This window comes from Garra rufa, chromosome 4 (genome assembly GCF_049309525.1).
Source record: "Garra rufa chromosome 4, GarRuf1.0, whole genome shotgun sequence".
Classification (NCBI taxonomy): domain Eukaryota; kingdom Metazoa; phylum Chordata; class Actinopteri; order Cypriniformes; family Cyprinidae; genus Garra; species Garra rufa.
In genome coordinates this window covers 40,197,278-40,214,651 of record NC_133364.1, presented here as the reverse complement: position 1 = coordinate 40,214,651, position 17,374 = coordinate 40,197,278, and the positions used below count along the sequence as shown (strand labels likewise).

Below are 17,374 nucleotides of genomic sequence, written 5' to 3'. Positions count from 1 at the left end.
AGTCAGTGATGGTCTGGGGTGCCATGTCAGCTGCTGGTGTTGTTTTATCAAGGGCAGGGTCAATGCAGCTAGCTATCAGGAGATTTTGGAGCACTTCATGCTTCCATCTGCTGAAAAGCTTTATATGAAGATTTCATTTTTCAGCACGACCTGGCACCTGCTCACAGTGCCAAAACCACTGGTAAATGGTTTACTGACCATGGTATTACTGTGCTCAATTGGCCTGCCAACTCTCGTGACCTGGACCCCATAGAGAATCTGTGGGATATTGAGAAGAGAAAGTTGAGAGACGCAAGACCCAACACTCTGGATGAGCTTATGCCGCTATCGAAGCATCCTGGGCCTCCATAACACCTCAGCAGTGCCACAGGCTGATTGCCTCCATGCCACGCCGCATTGAAGCAGTCATTTCTGCAAAAGGATTCCCGACCAAGTATTGAGTGCATAACTGAACATAATTATTTGAAGTTTGACTCTTTTTGTATTAAAAACACTTTTCTTTTATTGGTCGGATGAAATATGCTAATTTTTTGAGATAGGAATTTTGGGTTTTCATGAGCTGTATGCCAAAATCATCAATATTAAAACAATAAAAGGCTTGAACTACTTTCAAATGTGTGTAATGAATCTAAAATATATGAAAGTCTAATGTTTATCAGTACATTACAGAAAATAATGAACTTTATCACAATATGCTAATTTTTTGAAAAGGACCTGTGTGTGTGTATGTGTATATATATATATAACTTTTAATATGTGGATGTATGAGTGCTGAAGGTGTGAGGGAGTTGTGCTTTATCAATGCTGTCATCAATTCACACACCACTGTGTGATGTAATACAAAATACTGCAACTGAAGATGCTACGCTTCCCTCAATCACTTCATTATTGGGCATTTTTTCAACATGACAATGAATGTATTCATTCTCATCAAGGTAAAAATCTTCCAGTGGACATGTATTTCCTCAATCTTTACACTCTTGAGCAGCTGTGGGGGATTCTGTAGAGACAAACCGAGGAACATTCCCATCAAAAACTTTTAAGGAGGTCGTCCACCAGGAGTTAAACAGAACAGATGCAAAAAATTGTCATTAACTTGTATACTCAGTGCCAAGAAGTCAGGGCAGAGGACATACTAAGTACTAAAATGTTATACATTTGCTGATTGAAATCCAGGGTGTACTCGTCTCTGCAATCCTTCATTTAAACAAAATTGGCTAATTTACTTACCTTACAGAAAATATTAGCATATATTTTGTTGTTTTTGTTAAGTATATGTTTAATACTTTTCAATTTTGCCATCTTTCCATGAATTATATAAGTGAACATTAAGAAAATACATATATTTATTCAGAGGGGGTGTACTTATTTATGCTGTGCACTGATCAATTTTCTTTTTTCTGGTTTTTTTTATTTCTTTTTTGGCAGATTTGACGACTGTGGTCTTAATGAAACATGTTGTGAGACTGTGTCTTCAGCTCTCCAATCATCAAATTCCTGTCTGAGAGAACTTGACCTGAGTAACAATGATCTGCGGGATTCGGGAGTGAAGCTGCTCTTTGTTGGATTGAAGAGTCCACACTGTCAACTGAACATATTGAGGTGTGGCTTTACATTTACTCTTTCACTATTTAAACATGTATAAATATGTGTATGAGTGTTTCATAACTATGGCTAGCAGATATGTTCCTTATAAATATTGTATGAATGCATCATACTACATCCATTGCCGGGTGCAGACGGCTGTTCCGGGAGCTTGAAGAGTTTGTGTCATGGACAAGAATGAGTTTTAAACCAAACATGTCCAGGTCGCTGGTCCTAACGAAGGGAAGAGTTGTGGACCAGTTCCACCTTACCCTGGGAGAATCACAGATCCCAGTGGTGACAGAAAAGCTGGTCAAAAACTTGGGAAAAAATTTTGATAACTCCTTGAAGGACACAGCCGTTCTCGGCAAGCCAAGCGTGACCTGTCCACATTAGGAATGTGCATCTCCATAACTGAGGCCGATGTGACATGCATCTCGATGCATAGCCAACAATATGAGAGATTAAAGATACATATGAAATGGCTAGCGATGCGATACGATTCAACCCTATTACTTTCTCAATTATATTGGTGGGTAATTATATTTCATGTAAATAAAATAAAAAAATCAGTGGTACAATTTTAAAGTTAACAGGAATGGCAATTATTAATACATATATTGTATATTATGATTATTTATGAATTTGTATTTTGTTATAATACTAAAGTCACCTTTATTTTTGTTGTGCATTTAATAATTTCCACCAATATCGTATATTATTTGAACTGAACTGCGGTGCATGATGACATTACTAAATTCGATGATGAAGTGCCTTTAACTAAAAATTGTGTTCACTGTTGTCTTTTTGCATTATGAATTTTCCTATTTAATACTGTAAAGCTGCCTTGACAGTCTAAAAGCGCTATAAAAATAGGTGACTCGACTTGAATAGTATATGGTTATTCGTATATTGTAATTTATATAAGTGCATCGTGTTAATACACACCCCTTGAAATAGATAGTTAAGTCCATGTGGGGCGGTGTAGCTGCTCAGTGTGGGTTGGAGATGGAGGCAAACATTTCAATTGTCTTATGTGTGGTACCTTTTTGTGGAAGGTTTAAACAGCAATGTGCTGTTAAAACTTGTCTGCTTTACACAGACCAGTCATGTTCTGCCACAATGACTGAATCAATCAATGGCCCTGCGCCTGCTTCACATCTCTGTCACTCTGTAACACCAGTATCGTAAATCATATTGTATTGTGAGTTCATTGAATTGTTACATCCCTACCTATTGATACTTTATTAAGACACTTTTTTAACACATTTTAAGACCTCTTATTTAGAGGGCTTTGTTTTCTAACAGTTATCAGAAATTAATATAGAGGGGATGCAACACAGCGCAAACCATGATGCATAATTTATGAATCAGTCTTATAAACCAGTTCAAACAAAACAGTGCAAACTCACCTAAGTTAATGGTGAATCACATAATGGTTCAAAATGTCTTTCTTTACTGACCCTATTTTTTTGGCAATACCTGCTTTTGATATTACCAAGTAGGAGAGTTTCTTGAATATTTTTATAGTTTAGATGAGAAGGCATTTGTTTTCCTTAGGGTCATGACTGAACGTGACTGAAATAAGACCATAAAAATTTGTTCAAAAGACTTCTTCCAAAGATGAAAAATAGCCTAAATGAACTTGTTGAACTTTCTGCTTTGTTAACGGAGGTGTTGTGGGTGTTTGCATGTCTCCGGTGGATGATTACCGTATGAATAGTGTGCACTGCATGTGGATATGACCACATTACAGATAAGCTCAGATTATCATTTGTCATCTAAAACTTTGTTATTTGTGTCCCTCAGATGGTTAAGATAAATTGACCTAAATTGATGTTACCTGATATATTTCTAAATTAATTTATATACAAAATAAACTTAACTGAATTAATAGTATGCAATTCTACTTTAAATTGTGAAATCTTAAAGGGATGGTTCGGAGTAGATTTGACTTCATTGCTATGCACTCCGAAGCCCATGTAAATACCCCATCCAAAGTTTTTTTTACCTTAGTCGAACATTGAGGGAGATATCAGAGTTTTTCGAATGGCTTGCTAATATGTACACGGTACATGTGATGTATCTCGTAAATTGCACCACTAAACAAAAAACTCTGATATCTCCCTCAATGTTCGACTAAGGTAAAAAAAAAAAAACTTCGGATGGGGTATTTACATGGGCTTCGGAGTGCATAGCAATGAAGTCAAATCTACTCTGAAGCATCCCTTTAATAAATTGCCAACTCTAATAAAGATATTCTTAATGCACTCAATATATGTAAACACATGAACAACCATCATTGGCAAGTGATTCTGTATTGTAATAACCAGAAATCATTTGGTTCCTAAATTATTATTTTCGTCCCTTTTGAAAATGATATTAATTTTAAATAATTCAAAATAAAATTTAAATAATGTGCAATATGAACCCATAATGTTATGCATGTTAGAATAATGGACATTTTATTTGACAAAATGAATATTTTGCTAATTTTTTCTGTTTAGATTGGCCTCCTGTAATCTTACTGTTCAGTGCTGTGAAGAATTGTCTTCAGTTATACAATCATCAAACTCTTGTCTGAGAGAACTGGACCTGAACAACAATGACCTACAGGATTCAGGAGTGAAGCTACTCTCTGATGGACTGAAGAGCTCACACTGTCAACTGAATATACTGAGGTATTTATGAACACATTTTGTTTGATACAGTTTGCTGGGCTGAGGCTGGAAGAAGTGAAATCGCAGTGTTACACAATTGAGCATTTGTAATTATCATCTGGTTGTGTGTAGTGCAGAACTTTAGGCTGATCTTCAGTCTGTGGAGAAGTATAGTTCTCATAAGATGGAAATTTTTAATAGAACCTTTTGGCTAGCAGATGGCGTTAGGTCAGTCTTTAGGATGCATTAGCAGCAGTACATGCCCCTGGAAATGTTTTTGGAATGTCTTCATTCCTGATATTGTGTGAGGTCATGAAGGACAATCAGGTAGCTATTTCAGCACATTTTCAGGTTGTACTCTGAAACCTGATGATTCCTCCAGTGCCAGCATCTATTGCAGTTTTTTGATCCAGTTTATTTTCATGTGAGTAATAAGCTGCTTAAAGGAGAAGTTCACTTCCAGAACAAAAATTTACAGATAATTTACTCACCTCCTTGTCATCCAAGATGTTCATGTTTTTCTTTTTTTTCAGCTGAAATGAAATTATGTTTCTTAAGGATTTTTCTCCATATAGTGAACCTCTATGGTACCCGCGAGTTTGAACTTTTAAAATGCAGTTTAAATGCAGCTTCAAAGGACTCTAAATGTTACCAGTTTATGAAAATGTTAGTTTTCTAACGTAACAATAGGTTATTTTCTAAAACAAATTTACAATGTATATACTCCATATATTAAGTCCTGTTCAAGACCTTTAGGGTATGTTGAAAAACTCCCATCTTATTTTCTCGTTCCAACTTCAAAATCATCCTACATCACAGTAGAAGTACCGACCCAGTGTTTACAAAGTAAACATGCAAAGAAGGCCAACCGCTGTTTGCAAAACAGTAAAACAGTGATGTAGGATGAGTTTGAAGTTGGAGAAGAAAATGAGATGGAAGCTTTTCGCACAACCTAACTGTACTGATCTGGATTACACAGAGTATTCATGCTCACCGCAGAGCTAGACAAGACGAGCATGTGAGATTAAAAATTAGGTAAATTCTATTTTTTTTTTTTTTTTTTTTAGAAAATAACATCTTTACAACAGATTCTTTACAACTTAAGAAAGGCATGGACATCTTGGATGACAAGGGGCTGAGTACATTAACTGTAAATTTTTGTTCTGAAAGTGAACTTATCCTTTAAAGCTGTTGCAGGGTTTAGGTAAATTTTAGGGTTTGTGATGTCACAAATCCAGGATGAAGCTTGTTTTAGTCCCTACCAGCCATTTGTTGTAGGCCTTTGAATTCAAAATCTTTAAAATCTAATTCTGTAAAAGAAAAAGTTAAATCATAATCAAGGTGTCACACCATCTCTCCTGGAAGCCTATTGAGTTTGTTTAATAAACCCTCACTGTAATTGAACTTTACCTCGTCTTGTCCTCCAGTTTTGTGACACGAGGACTCCTTTGAAGGGCACCCTGTGAGGATGTTCAAAAGTGTTGTAAAATTAACCTGAGCTGGTATGATACTTAAAGGTGCCATTCCCTTACAGTTGATCTACTAGCATGCCGTTTAGGGAAAGATGTTTGAGGGTGTAGAGTTAGAAAAGACTTAATATCCCCACTGAGCTATGATTTGCAGTGTGAACTGGTCGAGGCTGACTGCTTTGCTGATCCAGTGCTGCCACTGTCTTTTTGGAATTTCTCTGTTGTTGAAACTGGGTGAATGTTCTCCAAGGTCTGTATTTATCAAAAATCTAAGAATTACTCTCAAGAACACTGCTAAGAATGTACTTAAATGTAAAAAAAATTATTGGCTCAAAGCTGTGCTTAAAAATTAGTTATCAAGCATCTCAGTTGTAATTTAAGCGAAGTGTAAGCTAAATATTAAATGTCAGTCTTAAAGATGATTTACAACCCTTTGCTGTGCCACAAGCAGGATTTTATATGACTGCATTAATATAGCTGCCTACTGCTCCGGGTATGTGTTTACTGTGTGCGTGCACTTGGATGAGTAAATGCAGAGCACAAATTCCGAGTATGGGCCACCATATTTGGGTATTAATGTCTAACAAATTAATGTCTCATTTGTTTGTAGGTTGTCTGGCTGTATGGTGACAGAGGAAGGCTGTGGTTATTTGTCTTCAGCTCTGAGTTCAAACCCCTCACATCTGAGAGAGCTGGATCTGAGCTACAATCACCCAGGAGATTTAGGAGTGAAGCTGCTCTTTGAAAAACTGGAGAAACTCAAGTATGTTGAGCAGGTTTTTAGATTGTTTTATTTGTACCTGAATGTACATAATTTATATTATATACCATTGCAATCAAAACTATTCAACACCCTTGACCTGCAGGTCATTTTTATCATTTAAGGCGACTGGCAAGAGTGAAATCTTTTCTTTCTAGGCAGCATTTTGAATCAGTGCTCCATGTTTTTATTATTTCCCGTTTGGATTATTGTAACTCACTTTATGTGGGGGTTAGTCAGTCGCTACTCTCACGTCTGCAGATGGTTCAAAATGCCGCTGCGAGACTGTTAACAATCGGACATTGGTACAAACTGTTGATTTTGTCTGGCCAGAGGAGAACTGGTCCCCCGACTGAGCCTGGTTTCTCCCAAGGTTTTTTCTCCATTTCTGTCACCTGTGGAGTTTTGGTTCCTTGCCGCTGTCACCTCTGGCTTGCTTAGTTGGGGACACTTTCCAGCAATATCGTATCCTATTGTGATTACTTGATTTCCAATTGATTTTTTACAATAATGCGTTACTTACACACTATGTTGCTGTTTAAATACTGTGCAGTTGCTTTGACACAATCTGTATTGTTAAAAGCGCTATATAAATAAAGGTGACTTGACTTGACTTGACTTAACAGGAACCCGCAAAAGAGAGCATACAGATCTGGCCATTTAAAATGCGCGCGGGAAGTAAAGTGGTCTTGCGTGACGCCGGTGTATTCTGAGGGAACACAGAAAATACATTGACACAGGAAAGACATGATCAGTAGGGGGCAGTCATGTAACGCACTGAACTGAAGCGGCAGCAAACTGTCACAGGGAGGAGTCAGAGACGTGCGGATCCATTTGCAAGGCTTTATTGAGAAGTGTCGACAGGCAAGAATAATCACCAGAAAACAGGAACAACGTAGGTAATCCGGGAAACAGTTCAATAGACATGCAATGGTCGCAATGGCAGGAAGCAGGAATCATCAACGGGGTACACAGTCCAGAGTCATACACAGATAATCCAACACAGAGAAACACGCTTAGAATTATGACCATAGGAACAATAAGACTTCGCAAGGTGGCTGTGTGTGTGAGTGGCTTAAATGCATGTGGGTAAATGAAAAACAGGTGTATGCAGCAATCAGTTCAGTGGGAAACGAGGAGCAGCTGTGTGCAGTGATTGGTGCAGTGGCTTATGGGGATTGAAGTCCAGAATGTGTGTGCAAGAGTTCATGATGAGATAGACCAGATACGTGACAGAGCCCCTCCACAAGGAGCGGCTTCCAGACGCTCTAACCACATAATACAACCTGGAGGGTGGTGGAGCGGAGGCGGAACACGGGGAGGGATGGAGGGCCAGGTCCATGTAGGGGTACTGGAACCACGAACTGAGGCTGAGCCGACGCAGGGAGAAGCCATGGCGGAGGAAGGGTTGGCTCCAGCATGGGGCCGACCGACGGAGGTGGAGCCGGTGGAGCCCGAGGCGGAACCGGAGAGTCGATGGTCCTGGGTGACACAGAGGATCCGGAGGGCCAAGGCAGAACCCAAGGCTCTGGCGACCCCGGCGGAGATGGAGGTCCGGAGGTACGCAGCGGAGCCGGAGTGACAGAGGATCGAGGCTGTGCCCACGGGAGGGAGGAGGTCCACAGAGCCGGCAGGACGGAGTGACGAGGCGCAGCCGGAGGAGTAGAGTCCAGAGGCGAAGGTGGGGCGACGACTGACCGGGGCGGAGCCGGAGAGACGATGGAGCCCGGAGGAGCTGGTGGGCCGACGGCCGACAACGGAGACGAGGGAGCACAGAGCCGGGGTGGAGCTGCAGGGTCGGAGGGCCGAGGTGGAGTCCAGGACTCAGAGACTGGAGGTGATGGTGAGGGATCCTTCAGTCTGGACACCGATGGAGACTGGCAATCCCACTGCGAGTCCTCTGCACAGAAGGTGGGATGTGGGTGAGCAGAGGGACTGTCAGGAGACAGAGGTGGCGGGACTGGAGCAGCAGGGAGGGTGGGTGGGAACAGTCCATGCATGAGCTCCGTGACCAGAACCGGGCAGACAGGAATCTCAGGACGACTGGATGGAACCAGCGGAGTCTCTGGAAGGCTGGGCGGAACCAGCGGAGTCTCTGGAAGGCAGGGCTGAACCAGTGGAGTGTCTGGAAGGCTGGGCGGAACCAGCGGAGTCTCTGGAAGGCAGGGCTGAACCAGCGGAGTGTCTGGAATGCTGGGCGGAACCAGCGGAGTCTCTGGAAGGCAGGGCTGAACCAGCGGAGAGTCTGGAAGGCTGGGCGGAACCAGCGGAGTCTCTGGAAGGCTGGGCGGAACCAGCGGAGTCTCTGGAAGGCAGGGCTGAATCAGCGGAGTGTCTGGAAGGCTGAGCGAAACCAGCGGAGTCACTGGAAGACTCGGCGGAACCAACGGAGTCTCTGGATGCAAGGCTGAACCAGCGGAGTCTCTGGAAGGCTGGGCGGAACCAGCGGAGTCTCTGGAAGGCAGGGCTGAACCAGCGGAGTCTCTGGAAGGCAGGGCTGAACCAGCGGAGTGTCTGGAAGGCTGGGCTGAACCAGCGGAGTCTCTGGAAGGCAGGGCTGAACCAGCGGAGTGTCTGGAAGGCTGGGCGGAACCAGCGGAGTCTCTGGAAGGCAGGGTTGAACCAGCGGAGTGTCTGGAAGGCTGGGCGGAACCAGCGGAGGCTCTGGAAGGCTGTCTTGAGGAGCGGGCTCTGGACGACACTCTTGTGAAGCGGGCTCTGGACGACGCTCTTGTGAAGCGGGCTCTGGACGACGCTCTTGTGAAGCGGGCTCTGGACGACGCTCTTGAGGAGCGGGCTCTGGAGAACTGGACGACCCCAGCGGAGATTCAGGAGGGCTGGGCGTCTCCAGCGGAGACTCTGGAAGAGCAGGCTCTGAGCGAGCGGTCACTGGAGGGCGCTCTGGTGGTGCAGTCACTGGAGGGCGCTCTGGCGGCGGAGACTCTGATTTGACGGTAGCCATCTTGTGCTGTGGCTCTACCTCACCCACCGTAAACGGAGAGCCACACAACAAAAGAGCCAGATCCATGTAGTGATGCAGAGTCCAGCCAAGTTCAAAATTTGGCATTTTGGAAGCCAATGGCTCTGAGAGTCCTCCACGAAAGAAAATCATGAGGCACGTCTCATCCATCGAAGACAGATTTGCCAAATCAATGAAAGCCATGACATAATCCTCAATTGTCTGCTCACCCTGCTTGAGAAGCATGATCTGCACCGTGGGATTCATGCTGGAACCGAATGACACCATAAAGCCGCTGGATCCTTACTTGGCGAAGTCTTCTGTCACAGGGAGGAGTCAGAGACGTGCGGATCCATTTGCAAGGCTTTATTGAGAAGTGTCGACAGGCAAGAATAATCACCAGAAAACAGGAACAACGTAGGTAATCCGGGAAACAGTTCAATAGACATGCAATGGTCGCAATGGCAGGAAGCAGGAATCATCAACGGGGTACACAGTCCAGAGTCATACACAGATAATCCAACACAGAGAAACACGCTTAGAATTATGACCATAGGAACAATAAGACTTCGCAAGGTGGCTGTGTGTGTGAGTGGCTTAAATGCATGTGGGTAAATGAAAAACAGGTGTATGCAGCAATCAGTTCAGTGGGAAACGAGGAGCAGCTGTGTGCAGTGATTGGTGCAGTGGCTTATGGGGATTGAAGTCCAGAATGTGTGTGCAAGAGTTCATGATGAGATAGACCAGATACGTGACACAAACATTGCTGCAAGCTAAAAGACTCGATTGTACGGTAACCTGGAGGGGACATCTTCGGTTCACTTATGTTTGTTGTGGCCACGACATATAAACTCGTGGGAACGTCATATTACTGTATGCCGTTGCCATGAGTTATTAACTCGTGGGAACGTCATATTATGTCGTGGCCACAAGATCATTTTGTCGAGGTAACGACATCCTTATGTTTAATGCATGCGTTTGTAACAAACCTGCGTGACCATAACCCAGGATTATCAGAGATAGGTTTATTAATATTTTATTTTGAGTTAAGAAATGATTATATTAATTGTTATAGAAATTAATACAATATTAAGTTATTATATTAACAATAGGCAATGCTGTATATGCGAATGCTGTCTGTGCGCGATGTAGACAGCATTCAAAAGTTTATCATGAATAAATATTACATAAAGTACTTCAAATTAAATAGCCCTGCAAGAAAAATGTTATGCATCCCACAGTCTTATCCATTAATTGATCCTCTTTTTTCCGTAATAAATGTAGCCTATTATTCGTTTATATTCATTTCCCCCTTCATTTCGATCTCTTAACATTCTGAATCTAATCTGAGGCTATTATTATTTTAATAACTGGTTAGGGCTATTTATTTTTAACGCCTGACAATTATGCCAATAAAGTTTGGACTTTTTGATTGTATTTATGCCCATGTGTGACGATAAATGAGCATGTTTTCATTTAAAAATGAAACTACGTGAATGATACATTCCTCAGTAAAACAGTTTAGTATTTATATAGTCTAGTCTATTAATTAGACGAAGCTAAATAAAATATATGTTCAATTCAACCTTTAAACTACATTCCAGTAAAAATCAGTCATATAGCATATGTCAAGCATTTACAGTATCATTTACATGAACGTTAAGTAAAGAGAGCCAAATTAAGGGGGGGAAACGAATATAAACGAAAATAAAAATGTATACAATAATAATTGTATATAAAGGCTAATAATAATAATATTAGTAATAGTAATAATAATGATAATAATATTAATACAAATACGGAATAAAGACTATCAGTTAATAGAAGGAATGTAGGCCTATTTCACTGTGTGACGATAAATTTTTTCCAAATGAAACTACGTGAATAATTCACTCTTCAATGATTGTCTATTAATTAGACCAAATAAAATACAATATATGTTAAATTTAACCTTTGAACTGCATTTCAGTAAAAAAAAAAAACAGTCATAGAACACAGTATCATTAACATTCAGAATGGTATGTAAAGAGATCAAAATGAAGGTGAAAATATTGAATATAAACGAATAATACGGAAAAAAGAGGATCAGTTAATGGACAAGACTGTGGGATGCATAAAATGTTTCTTGTAAGGCTATTTAATTTGAAGTACATGTAATATTTATTCATGATACACTTGTGAATGCTGTCTACATCGCCCACAGACAGCATTGGCATATACAGCATCGCCTATATAATTATTTAATATTGTATTAATTTCTATAACAATTAATATAATAATTTCTTAACTCGAAATAAAATATTTATAAACCCATCTCTGATAATCCTGGGTTACTATGGTCACACAGGTTTGTTTATGCATTAAACTCGTGTTTATGCATTTTTATCAGTATTATCAGTATTATTTTAAGATTTTTGATAACAGCAGATTCTCAACAACAACGTCAAAAAAGCTTATTTATTCAAGTGATCATTAATGTACATTATATTTTCATTTTACAGTTTTGCCAATGCTTAGACATTTTTAAACAACTTTATACATTGTTACATTCCAGTATGTCCACACTGATGTTTCACCACAGCCGGATGAACTTTAAACAGTCTGTTTATGTACTTGTTGCATGCCACTGCTGTAAGTTCCTCGAACCAGAATTTATTTATGGCATCAATTAAGTCAGACTTTGTAGTTGGTTTTGCTACTTTTCGAATATAATCTGTCAGAGCATTCCGCACCATTTTAATGGGATTCATGTCGTGGGATTCAACGGGAGTCGTAATGTTGAAAAATCAAGACGTAGCTGTGTTATTAAAACATCCTTAAAAATGTTACATTGTTCAATGAAATTATCACTTTTAATATGCCAGTAAACTGTGGTAGATGCAATTTTTATAAAGTCCCAGATCTTCAGAAAAACTATTTGTACTGCAGTCTCTTGGGGTTGAATAAATTTGATTTCAACTGTACATTACCTAAATATACCAAACCAGGCCACAAAATGAACATCAGCGTTAAATGCGGGTAAATATTAAATGAGACAGGTGACTTTCAGTTTCACAGGCCACTCTGATAGATTCAAACCAAGGTTTGGTGTCAGTATGTTTTCTTTCTTTCCTTTTTTGAAAGAAATTAATAATTCATTCAGCAAGGATATGTTAAACTGAAAAAAAATTATAATAAAGACATTTTGAAAAAAATACTATAATTTTTTTAACTTAGAATGATTTCTGAAGGATCATGTGACTCCACTTGAGTGACGGTTAATGTAAAATCAGCTTTGCCACCACAGAAATGATATTTTAAAGTATATTTGAATGGAAAACTGGGTAACACTTTATAGTAACGTTCAGTTGTAAGTAATTTATAAGTGGTTAGTTAATGATAAAATATTGATTTACAAAACATTCATGAATGTTTAATAAATGATATGCTAACAATTTGTGTATGTTTTGTTAGTTCATTTACAAGTAATTTACAAGTAATTAGTTAATGATGAACTAATCATTTACAAAACATGACTATGCATTCATAAATGATTAATAAGTGATATGTTCGTATTTTTAACTATGTTTTGCAGATTAAGTTATAAATAATTTACAAGTGATTAGATAATGATGAACTAATATTTACAAAACATGATTATACGTTTACAAATGATTATTAAGTAATATGCTAACAATTTACCAATCTGTCCTAATTTATCTAAAAAAATAGCATATTATGAAATAATCAAACAGATCCTTAGTAAGTGGTTAATATATCATTTGTCACTTAAAAATAATTAAAATATCAGTCATTTACATTTTTATCCTTCTCTGAAGATCGCATCATGAATAAATCATTTACAAATCTTTCTGCATCCCCTAATCTAAAGTGTAAACAATTCATCAGTTGTAAATGTTTGACTCATTATTCAAAGGTCTTTCCCCCAGTGTGTATACCCACCTGATACACACACAACCTGGAACCAGAAGGTTTGTAAAACATTTACAACTGATGAGTAGTTTACACTTTAGATTAGGGGATGCAGAAAGCGTTGTAAATGTCTTATATACACCAGATAGTTTTAACATGTAAGAAAGATCTACAGATGATGTGTAACACATTTACAAATGATGAATTGTTTACACGTTAGAACATTTTTTTTTTTTTCATATCAACTTAAATTTTGGAATAACTTATTTAGATGTAAGGCTTCGAATTAATATTAAATTTAGAATAAAACCTGTTATGTAAAATATGTATTTTATATAAAATATAATAAAAATTGCACAGTGTATTTTCTTTACAGTAAATTTAAACTTCTGTAATTTGTTAATACTGCTAATATTACTAATATTACTTTTTTTCCGCTTCTGCAATAATCTGCTGATTGTTTTCTTAACAAAAAAAGTCACCTACCTTACATCTGTATTTCAAAGTGTTCATGAATTACAACAATTTAAGTTTGGATAGTGCACTTTCAAGCCTATTTTAAAAAATGGGGGGTGACAATTTTTTTTACTATTTACTAAGGATCTGTTTGATTATTTTATTATATGCTATTTTTAAGATAATTTACGACAGATTGCTAAATTGTTAGCATATTACTTAAAATAAAATTAACATATCATTTATTAATAATTTATAAACACATAGTCATGTTTTGTAAATAATTCGTTTATCATTAACTAATTACTTTTAAATTAACTTGTAACTGACTAATAAATTAATTTACAAAACATACACAAATTGTTAGCATATCACTTACTAATCATTTGTGAATGTTTTGCAAATGATTATTTCATCATTAACTAATCACTTATAAAAGACTTACAACTGAACGTTATTATAAAGTGTTACCGTTTACAGAAAAATGTAATGATAGTTGTCACGATTCAGGCAGGAACACACAAACAATGATGTAATAAAAAGTAAGAGTATTTAATAAATCCAATGGGAAACAGGCAGACACAGGAACACAAGGAGGTAACATTAAAGACCGACAGCATTGAGGGGAAAACACACACACTAAATACACATACTGATTAACACACCCAGGTGAAGACAATAAGGGAGAAACCAAAACACTCAGATCTGCGGGGGGAATTGATGGGAGAAACCAACATAAAAGTCCGGGGGTGTGACAATAGTAGCATGTCTTAATCATTTAGGGATTTTAGAATCTGTCTTTACAAAAAGTCTAACTTTGGTAACACTTCAGAATACTAAGAACTACTATATACATGTTCATAATTAAAGTAAATAATGCAAAATGTATAACTAGTCCTAAAGTAAAGATCATGGTAACGTACTAGTAATGATTCAGGTATTATTGCTTACTCTTATTGACTTTTGCATTTGGACGTAGATTTATGCATTATTGAAAACTACTCTGTCAAAGGTTAGTTTGTGCGTTATGATTACAGTCAAACCAAGACACAGAGAAAGCATTTTGTGGCCAATAATCAGTTTCAACTTATAACAACAGTAACAATATATTTCAACAATAACAACTAAAACTAGCCTAAGCTGGTTGGCTGATCTTAAAAGCTGAAAATAGCTGGTTGGCCTGACCAACTAAAGTGGTTAAGTGGTCAAAACCCCTCTAAAACCAGCCAACTATACAAAGTTGGTCGAACAGCAGGGAAACTTATGAAAAATGAACATCCTTGCAATCTCATCTTTGATTTCTGGTTTCTTACAGTTTGGATCATGGAGGAGAGTTCAGGATTACAGCAGGACTACACAAATGTATGTCCAGACACACACACACACACACACACACACACACACACACACACACACACACACAATCTCTCTCTCACACACACACAGCTGTAGTGATTGTTGTTGTTATACTGTAAATGTCTCTGTTCTTGTGTTCAGATGCCTTTTTTCTCACACTGGATCTAAACACAGCCAACACTGAACTCAAACTGTCTGAGGAGAAAAGAAAGGTGACACGTCTGGAAGAGAAACAGTCGTATCCTGATCATCCAGACAGATTTGATTATTGGCCTCAGGTGTTGTGTAGAGAGAGTGTGTGTGGACGCTGTTACTGGGAGATTGAGTGGAGTGGACGTGTGTTAATATCAGTGTCATATAAGAGGATCAGCAGGAAGGGAGGAGGTGAGTGTGTGTTTGGATCTAATGTTCAGTCCTGGAGTTTGATCTGCTCTCCTGACAAATACTCATTCATACACAATAACATAGAGACTGTTCTCTCTGTGAAGCCCATCATCATCAGTAGAACAGGAGTGAATGGTGTCTATAGAATAGGAGTGTTTGTGGATCATGATGCAGGAACTCTGTCCTTCTACAGCGTCTCTGACACAATGAGCCTCATCCACACAGAACACACCACATTCACTCAGCTGCTCTATCCTGGGTTTGGGTTTGATTTTTTTGGAACTGTGTTGATGACTCACAATAGGCTGATGAGAGATTCTGCCCAAAATGTTTTGCGCTACATGGTGAATGAGTGATATGTCTCTTATTTTCTCTTCAATGCATGAATTGTATTATAGCTAAATTTCCATCACTGTAAATTTACACGAGGATGTATAATGAAATGTTTTTCTTTGCATTTTTGAAGTTTTGCCTACAGACAACATGTAGTCAGAAAGATGCCTGTTTTTGGGAATCCGCATAAATGACTAAAAACGCTGTATTATGTTATTATACACATACCTATATACTGAACATGTAATACATATGCGCACTGACCATTTTCACAAAAGTGTGCTTTTGTAGTTTACAAAGAGACAGTAACTATATTTTTTTTATTTTTCAAAAAATTAACCCTCTAAGCGCCAAAGTTGCAAAATTGCGAAAAGACCTCATACCTAATAAAATAGACTGTAGTTCCTAATATGGTGTAATTTCTCATTTTCTATTCCTTACCACTAGATAGCAGACATGTAGTACTTCGATTCGAGGCCAAAATGACATCATGTTCCTATTCAAAGTGTTGGTGGAAATTACAGAGCAAGTGAGCTAACGTGTCATTGATGTGGAAGCAGTTCAGTTCATAGCGTCTGAGTAAATTGTGAGATTTGTGAGAGAAAATCGCTAATTTGGCTGATAAAAAGTTGTACCATGAGGATGCGTTGGAAATGTTATTTGCTGATTCTGACTCTGAAGGGTAATATTTGCCCTTTTGGAAATGATGATGGAAAAGACGACGGCCTTCTAATCAGACGTGCATCTCCCAGTACATCTTTGCAGCGCAGTGGTGCCGCCATGCAAGACAAGAGAAGCAAAGTTCGCTAAACAAGCAATCATTTCGTCCCTTTGCCCTACGGTAATAGGGGTGGCAGGGGTGGATGTGGTCATAGTGTCCATAGGAGGGCTGTTGCTATAGGTAGAGGCAGCAGTATAATAATTTAGTAATTTCTTCTTTTTGATTGTTAGTTTCCTATTTTCTGATCTTGGAATGAGGATAAAAGAAAAAAATGTGAAAATGATTTCAAACATCCATTCATTATCTATTATTTACAGAATATTACTGATTACCTTATCAAAAAGTAGGCTACTGTTCTACTTCTATATAGTATAGTGATAAATTAATTAGTAATTTTTTCCTGTTTTATTGTTGGTATTCTCTTTTCTAATCATTTGTAATGAGGATAAAAAGACAAAAAAAAAATCAATTCATCATCTACTATTTCCTGAATACTATGAAATTCAATAATGCCACCCCATGGTGACATCATAATACGCAAATTAGATGAGTATATTTACACCCCACATAAACTTTCAGTCATGCCTAACATTTTTCTCTTTTACAGTAGATCTTTAAGACCTTTCAAGCCACAAGCTTTTGAAATCTTCATGTCAAAATCCAGCATTTAACAAAAAAAAAAAAAAAAACCTGGCACCTAAAGGTTTTTTTTACTTTTCAAAAGTTTGTTTTCATGCTCATCAAAAGGCTGTTGTCATGTGAATGAAAAGCCAAAATGCG

At 38.3% G+C, this 17,374-nt stretch overlaps 1 protein-coding gene across 1 annotated transcript in view; it reads left to right on the top strand.

Moving 5' to 3' along the window:
• LOC141334026 (NLR family CARD domain-containing protein 3-like) overlaps positions 1-16,322 on the top strand; it is a 76,977-nt gene extending 60,655 nt beyond the window's left edge. The window contains exons 7-12 of the mRNA XM_073839175.1: positions 4,092-4,265; positions 6,324-6,476; positions 8,209-8,211; positions 12,297-12,305; positions 15,116-15,162; positions 15,298-16,322. Coding sequence (XP_073695276.1) covers positions 4,092-4,265; positions 6,324-6,476; positions 8,209-8,211; positions 12,297-12,305; positions 15,116-15,162; positions 15,298-15,896 — 985 coding nt within the window. The 3' untranslated portion in view covers positions 15,897-16,322. The remainder of the gene's footprint in view (positions 1-4,091; positions 4,266-6,323; positions 6,477-8,208; positions 8,212-12,296; positions 12,306-15,115; positions 15,163-15,297) is intronic.
• Positions 16,323-17,374: the final 1,052 nt, after the last annotated feature.